This window comes from Salmo salar, chromosome ssa29, assembly GCF_905237065.1.
Source record: "Salmo salar chromosome ssa29, Ssal_v3.1, whole genome shotgun sequence".
Taxonomy (NCBI): Eukaryota; Metazoa; Chordata; class Actinopteri; order Salmoniformes; family Salmonidae; genus Salmo; species Salmo salar.
The window spans coordinates 42,372,471-42,384,593 of NC_059470.1; the positions used below are offsets into that span (position 1 = coordinate 42,372,471).

The window sequence follows — 12,123 nt, forward strand, 5'->3', positions numbered from 1 at the left end:
CTCCCAAGGATGAACCAGACTTGTGGAGGTCTACAATTTTTTTTCTGAGGTCTTGGCGGATTTATTTTGATTTTCCCATGATTTTAATGTATTTATAGACTAATACACTTGAAACAAATAGATGTATTTATAGACTAATACACTTGAAACAAATAGATGTATTTATAGACTAATACACTTGAAACAAATAAATGTATTTATAGACTAATACACTTGAAACAAATGGCCAAACCGAAAACTGGAGACATTACTAGTGCCTCCCCCACAATCAAACCGCCATAAAAATGAAATGAAACGCAGCCTAACGTGATCATTGACAGCTGCCTTGAAGGACACAAATAAAAAATGCTTTTTGCTACTAAGATCAGTGAAATGTTGGCTAAACTGACAACGGAGTGAAGAGCAGAAATTTCAACTAGCAAGCAAGTCGCAGCAATGAAGAACTGAGTGTGTGCAGGGATTCTGGCAGCAGGTTTTCAGCACAACACCGTCATTTACCGGGACGATCCTTCTCCACTTTACTGTCTGACCTTATCGACTGCTCTGGTTTACCGGGACGATCTTTTACTGTCTGACCTTATCGACTGCTCTGGTTTACCGGGACGATCGTTTACTGTCTGACCTTATCGACTGCTCTGGTTTACCGGGACGATCGTTTACTGTCTGACCTTATCGACTGCTCTGGTTTACCGGGACGATCGTTTACTGTCTGACCTTATCGACTGCTCTGGCCTTACGTCAGCAACCCGGAAGTGGCGTCGCACAGTGGTGAAGGTTTCAGTAAACAGTCGGTTAGCAACAATACCGAATCATGAGCTGGTCTCTAACCGTGTAGAGATTGAGTTATATTTATTTCCCGCTGTATGTGTCTGTTCTTTCTCTCGCCATGATTCCCGTGCCGCTCGTCGTGTGTGTTTTGGGCGGCTGGTGTTTCGTCTATCTAACAGACGTGCTTCTGAAGGTAACGTTTTACTGACTATATGCTCGCTAACGTTAGTCATTAGATCCGGTCCCTCGACCAAGTTATCTGCACGACGGACCAGATCTAACGAGTAATGTATTGTTATGTAATTAACTAACGTTAACTAACTAGTTCACTATTCCGCTATGTTTCCATCTGACATAGTAGAATGTGTTTCCTGTAATAGCTAGAAACGTGTTATGGTCACATGGTGATCCATGTACAGAACGATGCATGTAGTAGGATTTGTATACAGTCTGCTCTGTCCAGGCCTGGCAGTGAAGTGTCTAGACCAGGGATCCAGAGCTGGGTTACACTTTCCCACATCCCTAACAAACACAGCTGATTAAACTGGGGTAAAAGATGGCCAGGGGCTAGTTAGGACTCAGAAATGGTGTTGGGGTCACTGCTATATAGGGGCTAGTCGCACCTGCTGGTGAAAAGAATTTAGAACAGCCAAATAATTATAAATAACGTCGCATATTCCGTATCACAGGGTAGCCTTTTGTCTTCTACCAAACCAATGGTTGTTCGACAAAACTAAGCATCGGACGTCATTGATCACATATTTCTGATAAAGTGATACAAGCATCAGCACACTGTTTCGAGGCAAACTGCTTAGCAATGTCGATGCATGCCTCGGAGCTTCGGAAACAACCGTAACATTACTACTGTCCTACCAACCTTTTCATTTGGTGGCACCAGAACGTCATTTAGTTGCACCATTTCGTTAGTGTTCCATAATGTTCCTGCATTCCATACAGAACCAGGCTAATAATGACTAGCCATCTTTTAAATTAGCATGCCCTTGTGTTCATAGTCCAAATAACTGTCATGGTCCAAACACACCAAGACAGTCGTGAAGAGGGCACGACAACACCTTTTCCCGCTCGGGAGACTGAAAAGATTTGGCATGGGTCCCCAGATCCTCAAAAAGTTCTACAGCTGCACCATCGAGAGCAGGTTGCATCACTGCCTGGTATGTCAACTGCTCGGCATCTGACCGTAAGGAGCTACAGAGGGAAGTGCGTACAGCCCAGTACATCACTGGGGCCAAGCTGCCTGCCATCCAGGATCTATATACCAGGCGGTGTCAAAGGAAGGCCCCAAAAATTGTCAGAGACTCCAGTCACCCAAGTCATAGGCTGTTTCTCTGCTACCGCACGGAAAGCGGTACCAGGGCACCAAGGCTTCTACCCCCAAGCCATCAGACTGCTGAACAATTAATCAAATGGCCACCGGACTATTTACATTTAACCCCCCCCCCCCCCCCATTTATATTGTACACTGCTGCTACTCTCTGTTTATTATCTATGCACAGCCACTTCACCCCTACCTACATGTACAAATTACCTCGACTAAACTAAACCCTCGCACATTGACTCGGTACCGGTACCTCCTGTATATAGCCTCGTTATTGTTATTTTATTGTGTTTTTTATTTTTTACTTGAGTTTATCTAGTAAATATTTTCTTAACTCTTTCTTGAACTGCACTGGTGGTTAAGGGCTTGTAAGTAAGCATTTCACGGTAAGGTGTACACTTGTTGTATTCGGCGCACGTGACGAATAAAGTTTGATTTGAATTTTACATTGATTTGGATAGATTTATTGTAGCTGTTAAAGTTCAAAAAGAGACTTAAAATGAAGTACAACACTTATTTATTGCAGATTTCAGTGCCATTTGTAATTTTCTGCTAAATCTTCTAGAGGGAAGAATTAGAAAAATCAATACTTGATACCACAGCAAAAAAAGACTGATTTCCCCAAAATCAAAAAGACTGATTTCCCCAAAATCAAAAAGACTGATTTCCCCAAAATCCAAAAGACTGATTTCCCCAAAATCCAAAAGACTGATTTCCCCAAAATCAAAAAGACTGATTTCCCCAAAATCAAAAAGACTGATTTCCCCAAAATCAAAAAGACTGATTTCCCCAAAATCCAAAAGACTGATTTCCCCAAAATCCAAAAGACTGATTTCCCCAAAATCCAAAAGACTGATTTCCCCAAAATCAAAAAGACTGATTTCCCCAAAATCCAAAAGACTGATTTCCCCAAAATCCAAAAGACTGATTTCCCCAAAATCCAAAAGACTGATTTCCCCAAAATCCAAAAGACTGATTTCCCCAAAATCAAAAAGACTGATTTCCCCAAGTTTTTTTCTTCAGGTTTTTTGATCTCACAACCACTTTATCTTTTATGAATTTTAATTTAAAAATGTTTTCCCCTTTTTTATCCCCAATTTCATGATATCCAATGGGTAGTTACAGTCCTGTAGGGGCTAGGACGATCAGTGTGCGTACGGGGGCTAGGACGATCGGTGTAAATGGCAGAATGATATGGCCTAAAATTCATATCTACATTTTTTCAAACTTATGGGCGATTCACTGTATATACAGTTGAAGTCAGAAGTTTACATACACCTTAGCCAAATACATTTCAACTCAGTTTTTCACAATTCCTGACATTTAATCCTAGTAAAAATTCCCTGTCTTAGGTCAGTTAGGATCACCAATTTATTTTAAGAATGTGAAACGTCAGAATAATACTAGAGAGAATGATTTATTTCAGGTTTTATTTCTTTCATCACATTCCCAGTGGGTCAGAAGTTTACATGCACTCAATTAGTATTTGGTAGCATTGCCTTTAAATTGTTTAACTTGGGTCAAACGTTTCGGCTGGCTTTCCACAAGCTTCCCACAATAAGTTGGGTGAATTTTGGCCCATTCCTCCTGACAGAGCTGGTGTAGCTGAGTCAGGTTTGTAGGCCTCCTTGCTCGCACACACTTTTTCAGTTCTGCCCACAAATCTTCAATAGGATTGAGGTCAGGGCTTTGTGATGGTCACTCCAATACCTTGACATTGTTGTCCTTAAGCCATTTTGACACAACTTTGGAAGTATGCTTGGGGGTCATTGTCCATTTGGAAGACCCATTTGCGACCAAGCTTTAACTTCCTGACTGATGTCTTGAGATGTTGCTTCAATATATGCACATAATTTTCCTCCCTCATGATACCATCTATTTTGTGAAGTGCACCAGTCCCTCCTGCAGCAAAGCACCCCCACAACATGATGCTGCCACCCCCGTGCTTCACGGTTGGGATGGTGTTCTTCAGCTTGCAAGCCTCCCCCTTTTTCCTCCAAACATAACAATGGTCATTATGGCCAAACGGTTCTATTTTTGTTTCGTCAGACCAGAGGACATTTCTCCAAAAAGTACCATCTTTGTCCCCATGTGCAGTTGCAAACCGTAGTCTGGCTTTATTATGCCGGTTTTGGAGCAGTTGCTTCTATCTTGCTGAGCGGCCTCTCAGGTTATGTTGATGTAGGACTCGTTTAAAAAAATATATATATATATTACTAAAAACACAAGGAAGGGGTAACATTAAAGTATTAGAACATGAAGGACAAACAATACAGCATCAAGACACCATCAAACATGTATCAGTCTTTCTGCATCAGAGCCATCCTTATGTGTGAGGGTGCATGATAGTGATATAAAATATGTCATAGTGTCCTTTTTCATGGTCACAATCTAGTGAAACCCGATTCCTCCAAGATCCCCCCACAGTTCCCCAATAGCTGCTCCCTCAAACCTCCAAGATCCCCCCCACAGTTCCCCAATAGCTGCTCCCTCAATCCTCCAAGATCCCCCCCACAGTTCCCCAATAGCTGCTCCCTCAACCCTCCAAGACCCCCCCACAGTCCCCCCGGAGGAAAATAAAAAATCCAATTAATTCTATTCCCCCCAAGAACCCCCCAACGCACCAACAACCAAGAGAATAAACTAAAGAGAAAAAACGAAAACATAGAAGAAAACAGCAAACAACAATGCAAAAAAATGTAAACAAAATAATACATTTAAAACAATGGACATCATGGATAACTGAAATCATAACAGCAATGCCAACTGTATATGTTTGTGTGCATGTCTGGCACTATTACATGTATGTGTGTGTTCTTGTATGTGTTTATTTGAATGAGAGTGTGTGTACATGCATGTGTACAAACTAGAGGTCGACCGATTATGATTTTAACGCCGATACCGATTACAGAAAGCATCTCCTTCCTGAGAGGTATGACGGTTGCAGGTCCCATGGTATTTATACTTGCGTACTATTGTTTGTTTAGATTAACATGGTACCTTCAGGCGTTTGGAAATTGCTCCCAAGGATGAACCAGACTTGTTGAGGTCTACAATTTTCTTTCTGAGATCTTGGCTGATTTCTTTTGATTTTCCCATGATGTCAAGCAAAGAGGCACTGAGTATGAAGGTAGGCTTTAAAATACATCCACAAATACACCCCCAATTGACTCAAATGATGTCAATTAGCCTATCAGAAGCTTCTAAAGCCTTGACATCATTTTCTGGAATTTTCCAAGCAGTTTAAAGGCACAGTCAACTTAGTGTATGTAAACTTCTGACCCACTGGAATTGTGATACAGTGATTTATAAGTGAATTAATCTGTCTGTAAACAATTGTTAAAAAAATTACTTGTGTCATGCACAAAGTAGATGTCCTAACCGACTTGCCAAAACTATAGTTTGTTAACAAGACATTTGTGGACTGGTTGAAAAACGAGTTTTAATGACTCCTACCTAAGTGTATGTAAACTTCTGACTTCAGGTGTATAGTGTGTGTGTGTGTTTTCTCTATATAAGCTTAGTTAAGGTGAAATACACTGCATTTCAAACGGGGCTTGTGTTTTTATACCTAGGCTAAATTCAGTATAAACCTTCCACCAACACAAGAACCATTGGTCATTTTAATTATTTTATCAAAATAGTTTACCAGTTTTTTTTTGCAATAGACAGACATGAAATCCATATCAGCGACTATCTATGAAAATGACTTTTTTGTAACAAATTGAACCAGAACTATGCGTATCTACTACTAATGACCAACATCTTGTAGCAGTTATTATTTATATATATATATATATTTATATATTTATATATATTATTATAGAAAATTAACCCAGGTCTCATAAACACATCTCCCAAACACAACGTGTTAGTGATTAGCCAGCTAGTCTTTCTATAAACACATCTCCCAAACACAACGTGTTAGTGATTAGCCAGCTAGTCTTTCTATAAACACATCTCCCAAACACAACATGTTAGTGATTAGCCAGCTAGTCTTTCTATAAACACATCTCCCAAACACAACGTGTTAGTGATTAGCCAGCTAGTCTTTCTATAAACACATCTCCCAAACACAACGTGTTAGTGATTAGCCAGCTAGTCTTTCTATTTAAAGTCTAGCCAACTTGGATCTATTTGCTTGATAGAAAGTTAGTTGAATTGTTATGAACACATCCTTCTGTCCGTCTTCAACTGTTTGAGCAGCATGCTATCCAGTCCACTTTGTTCAAGTGTTGAAATCAAGTGGCCTACCTTATTTTTCACAATGAGAAGAACTTGCCAATTCCTTATATAATTGTTTGATGCTTATTGCACATTTATAAAACTAGACGGCTGGTAATACAGTCTTTGGGTAAAATCCTTCTAGCTGTAAGTGTTACCATAATGCCGCGTTCGACAAACTGAGCATTCATTTTCCATATTCAATGTTGGTTCTAATAGTGTCTGCTCTGTGTGCGATTTGAGGAGTTGAGATGTAAATAGGGTACCGTTAGGAAGGTTTTCTCCTCTATTACAGTAAAATAATGTTTCGATGTCCATAAGACTGATTCTGTTGGACCAAACCTAAAATGCAAGTAGCGAGTTCAAACCGCTTGTCAGAGTGAAAGTGCTCTTATCTTTATTGTTGAGTGTGTGTGTGTGTGTGTGTGTGTGTGTGAATGAGAGAGTGCAGTCACAGTAGGAGTGAAGGAGACAGACCAAAAAGACAACATGAGAACAAGCGGACAGAAACGGTCATAAGACTCTTTCGTATTGTCCGAGATCTCTAAAGGTTGGAAAGCTGCCGTGGTCATCCCCCTCTTCAAAGGAAGTGACACTCTAGACCCAAACTGTTATAGACCCATATCCATCCTGCCCTGCCTCTCTAAAGTCTTCGAAAGCCAAGTTAATAAACAGATCACTGACCATTTCAAATCCCACCGTACCTTCTCCACTGTGCAATCTGGTTTCCGAGCTGGTCATGGGTGCACCTCAGCCACGCTCAAGGTACTAAACGACATCATAACCGCCATCAATAAAAGACAATACTGTGCAGCCGTCTTTATCGACCTGGCCAAGGCTTTCGACTCTGTCAATCACCGTATTCTTATCGGCAGACTCAACAGCCTTGGTTTCTCAAATGACTGCTTCGCCTGGTTCACTAACTACTTATCCGATAGAGTTCAGTGTGTCAAATCGGAGGGCCTGTTGTCCGGACCTCTGGCAGTCTCTATGGGGGTGCCACAGGGTTCAATTCTCAGTCCGACTCTTTTCTCTGTATATATTAATGATATCGCTCTTGCTGCGGGTGATTCCCTGATCCACCTCTACGCAGACGACACCATTCTGTATACTTCTGGCCCTTCTTTGGACACTGTGTTAACCTGTTGGGTCTAGGGGGCAGCATTTGCACGTCTGTATAAAAAAAATGTACCCGATTTAATCTGGTTACTAATCCTACCCAGTAACTAGAATATGCATATACTTATTATATATGGATAGAAAACACTCTAAAGTTTCCAAAACTGTTTGAATGGTGTCTGTGAGTATAACAGAACTCATTTGGCAGGCAAAACCCTGAGACATTTTCTGACAGGAAGTGGATACCTGATGTGTTGTATTGACTTTAAACCTATCCCATTGAAAAACACAGGGGTTTAGGAATATTTTGGCACTTCCTATTGCTTCCACTAGATGTCACCAGCCTTTACAAAGTGTTTTGAGTCTTCTGGAGGGAGATCTGACCGAACAAGAGCCATGGAACGGTGATGTCCCATTAGACACCTGGCGCGCTAGTTCATGTTGGGTACCCTCGTTCCAATACGTTATAAAAGAGTATGCATTCGTCCACCTTGAATATTATTCATGTTCTGGTTAAAAAGGCCCTAATGATTTATGCTATACAACGTTTGACATGTTTGAACGAACGGAAATATATTTTTTCCCCTCGTTCATGACGAGAAGTCCGGCTGGCTTACATCATGTGCTAACGAGACGGAGATTTTTGGACATAAATGATGAGCTTTTTTGAACAAAACTACATTCGTTATGGACCTGTGATACCTGGAAGTGACATCTGATGAAGAGAATCAAAGGTAATGGATTATTTACATAGTATTTTCGATTTTAGATCTCCCCAACATGACGTCTAGTCTGTATCGCAGCGCGTATTTTTCTGGGCGCAGTGCTCAGATTATTGCAAAGTGTGATTTCCCAGTAAGGTTATTTTTAAATCTGGCAAGTTGATTGCGTTCAAGAGATGTAAATCTATAATTCTTTAAATGACAATATAATATTTTACCAATGTTTTCTAATTTTAATTATTTAATTTCTGACGCTGACTTGACTGCCGGTTATTGGAGGGAAACGATTTCCTCAACATCAATGCCATAGTAAAACGCTGTTTTTGTATATAAATATGAACTTGATAGAACTAAAAATGCATGCATTGTCTAACATAATGTCCTAGGAGTGTCATCTGATGGAGATTGTAAAAGGTTAGTGCATCATTTTAGCTGGTTTTATGGTTTTGGTGACCCTGTCTTTGACTTGACAAAACATTACACACAACTCTTGTAAATGTACTGTCCTAACATACTCTAAATTTATGCTTTCGCCGTAAAACCTTTTTGAAATCGTAAAACGTGGTTAGATTAAGGAGATGTTTATCTTTCAAATGGTGTAACATAGTTGTATTTTTGAAAAATTTGAATTTTGACATTTATTTGGATTCAAATTTGCCGCTCTTGAAATGCACCTGCTGTTGATGGAGTGCACCACGGGTGGCACGCTAGCGTCCCACCTAGCCCCAAGAGGTTAACTAACCTCCAAACGAGCTTCAATGCCATACAACTCTCCTTCCGTGGCCTCCAACTGTTCTTAAACGCTAGTATAACTAAATGCATGCTTTTCAAACGTTCGCTGCCTGCACCCGCCCGCCCGTCTAGCATCACTACCCTGGACGGTTCTGACTTAGAATATGTGGACAACTATAAATACCTGGGTGTCTGGTTAGACTGTAAACTCTCCTTCCAGACTCATATTAAACATCTCCAATCCAAAATTAAATCTAGAATGGGCTTCCTATATCGCAACAAAGCATCCTTTACTCACGCCGCCAAACTTACCCTCGTAAAACTGACTATCCTACCGATCCTCGACTTTGGCGATGTCATCTACAAAATAGCTTCCAATACTCTACTCAGCAAACTGGATTCAGTCTATCACAGTGCCATCCGTTTTGTTACCAAAGCCCCTTATACCACCCACCACTGCAACCTGTATGCTGTAGTCGGCTGGCCCTCGCTACATATTCGTCGCCAGACCCACTGGCTCCAGGTCATCTATAAGTCTATGCTAGGTAAAGCTCCGCCTTATCTCAGCTCACTGGTCACGATAACAACACCCACCCGTAGCACTCGCTCCAGCAGATATATCTCACTGGTCATCCCCAAAGCCAACACCTCCTTTGGCCACCTTTCCTCTCTGCTGCCAGTGACTGGAACGAATTGCAAAAAATCGCGGAAGCTGGAGACTTATATTTCCCTCACTAACTTTAAACATCAGCTATCTGAGCAGCTAACTGATCGCTGCAGCTGTACATAGGCCATCTGTAAATAGCCCACCCAATCTACCTACCTCAACCCCATATTGTTTTTATTTACTTTCTGCTCTTTTGCACACCAGTATCTCTACTTACACATCATCTGCTCATTTATCACTCTAGTGTTAATCTGCTAAATTGTAATTACTTCGCTACTATGGCCTATTTATTGCCTTACCTCCTCATGCCATTTGCACACACTGTATATAGACTTTCTTTTTTTCTATTGTGTTATTGACTGTATGTTTCTTTATTCCATGTGTAACTCTGTGTTGTTGTTTGTGTCGAACTGCTTTGCTTTATCTTGGCCAGGTCGCAGTTGTAAATGAGAACTTGTTCTCCACTAGCTTACCTGGTTAAATAAAGGACTTGTTCTCAACTAGCCTACCTGGTTAAATAAAGGACTTGTTCTCAACTAGCCTACCTGGTTAAATAAAGGACTTGTTCTCAACTAGCCTAACCTGGTTAAATAAAGGACTTGTTCTCAACTAGCCTACCTGGTTAAATAAAGGACTTGTTCTCAACTAGCCTACCTGGTTAAATAAAGGACTTGTTCTCAACTAGCCTACCTGGTTAAATAAAGGTGAAATATAAAATAAAAAAGCACAAAACCTTAATTCTTGCGATACCGGTATTTGGAATATTGTGTGTAGGATAATGGCAGAGGATGTTATAACACGTTCTTTCTCCTCCTCTCCCTCAGTTGTCTGAGTCATATGGTCATTGTTATGAGATGTGGCTAGGGTCAAAGGGTCTGTCTCTCTCTCCGTTCCACATCCGCTGGCAGACCTCCCTCTTCAACCGCCTCTTCTCACGCTGCGCTCGCATCAACCCCCACGCCCTCTACCTCTGGTAAGACCTGACCTCTGACCCTTAACCCCCACGCCCTCTACCAAGACCTGACCCTTAACCCTTAACCCCCACACCCTCTACCTCTGGTAAGACCTGACCTCTGACCCTTAACCCCCACGCCCTCTACCAAGACCTGACCTCTAACCCTTAACCCCCACGCCCTCTACCAAGACCTGACCCTTAACCCCTACGCCCTCTACCTCTGGTAAGACCTGACCTCTGACCCTTAACCCCCACGCCCTCTACCAAGACCTGACCCTTAACCCCCACGCCCTCTACCAAGACCTGACCCTTAACCCCCACGCCATCTACCTCTGGTAAGACCTGACCTCTGACCCTTAACCCCCACGCCCTCTACCAAGACCTGACCCTTAACCCCTACGCCCTCTACCTCTGGTAAGACCTGACCTCTGACCCTTAACCCCCACGCCCTCTACCAAGACCTGACCTCTGACCCTTAACCCCCACGACCTCTACCAAGACCTGACCTCTAACCCTTAACCCTCATATCCTCTACCTCTCTGGTAAGACCTGACTTCTAACCCTTAACCCCCACGCCCTCTACCAAGACCTGACCTCTAACCCTTAACCCCCACGCCCTCTACCAAGACCTGACCTCTAACCCTTAACCCCCACGCCCTCTACCTCTGGTAAGACCTGACCTCTAATCCCTGACCTCTGACCCTTAACCCTCATATCCTCTACCTCTGGTAAGACTTGTGCCTGGTTCCACTGTGTGTGCAGGTTTACCAGTGGTCTAGTGTTTGGCCTGGTGTCTATGTGTGTGTGCAGGTTTACCAGTGGTCTAGTGTTTGGCCTGGTGTCTATGTATGTGTGCAGGTTTACCAGTGGTCTAGTGTTTGGCCTGGTGTCTATGTGTGTGTGCAGGTTTACCAGTGGTCTAGTGTTTGGCCTGGTGTCTATGTGTGTGTGCAGGTTTACCAGTGGTCTAGTGTTTGGCCTGGTGTCTATGTATGTGTGCAGGTTTACCAGTGGTCTAGTGTTTGGCCTGGTGTCTATGTGTGTGTGCAGGTTTACCAGTGGTCTAGTGTTTGGGCTGGTGTCAATGTGTGGTTCGGTGGTGCTGCTAATTAGAACCCTGCAGCAGACTGTCCATCAGATGACATCAGACCACCCTCAGGGAGCCAATCAACAGACACTTCAGGTGGTGGTACGTACAAAGAACGTGTGTGTGTGTGTGTGTGTGTGTGTGTGTGTGTGTGTGTGTGTGTGTGTGTGTGTGTGTGTGTGTGTGTGTGTGTGTGTGTGTGTGTGTACTGACTGGTGTGTGTGTGTGTGTGTGTGTGTGTGTGTGTGTGTGTGTGTGTGTGTACTGACTGGTGTGTGTGTGTGTGTGTGTGTGTGTGTGTGTGTACTGACTGCTGTGTGTGTGCAGGTCCCAGGTATAAACCTGCCAGTCAGTCAGCTGGCCTACTTCTTCTCTGCTCTGCTGGTCAGTGGGGTCATACACGAACTGGGCCATGCCGTGGCAGCAATACGGTAAGATATATACACACACACACTAACTGGACCATGTTGAACTGAGTCACTAGCTGGACCATGCTGTAACTGAACTGAGTCA

General features: G+C 42.5%; 1 protein-coding gene across 1 annotated transcript in view; it reads left to right on the forward strand.

Moving 5' to 3' along the window:
- Positions 1-688: 688 nt before the first annotated feature.
- The window catches only part of mbtps2 (membrane-bound transcription factor peptidase, site 2), a 57,796-nt gene continuing 46,361 nt past the window's right edge, over positions 689-12,123 (forward strand). The window contains exons 1-4 of the mRNA XM_045711070.1: positions 689-961; positions 10,393-10,541; positions 11,574-11,712; positions 11,938-12,041. Of these exons, the coding sequence (XP_045567026.1) occupies positions 887-961; positions 10,393-10,541; positions 11,574-11,712; positions 11,938-12,041 (467 nt within the window). The 5' untranslated portion in view covers positions 689-886. The remainder of the gene's footprint in view (positions 962-10,392; positions 10,542-11,573; positions 11,713-11,937; positions 12,042-12,123) is intronic.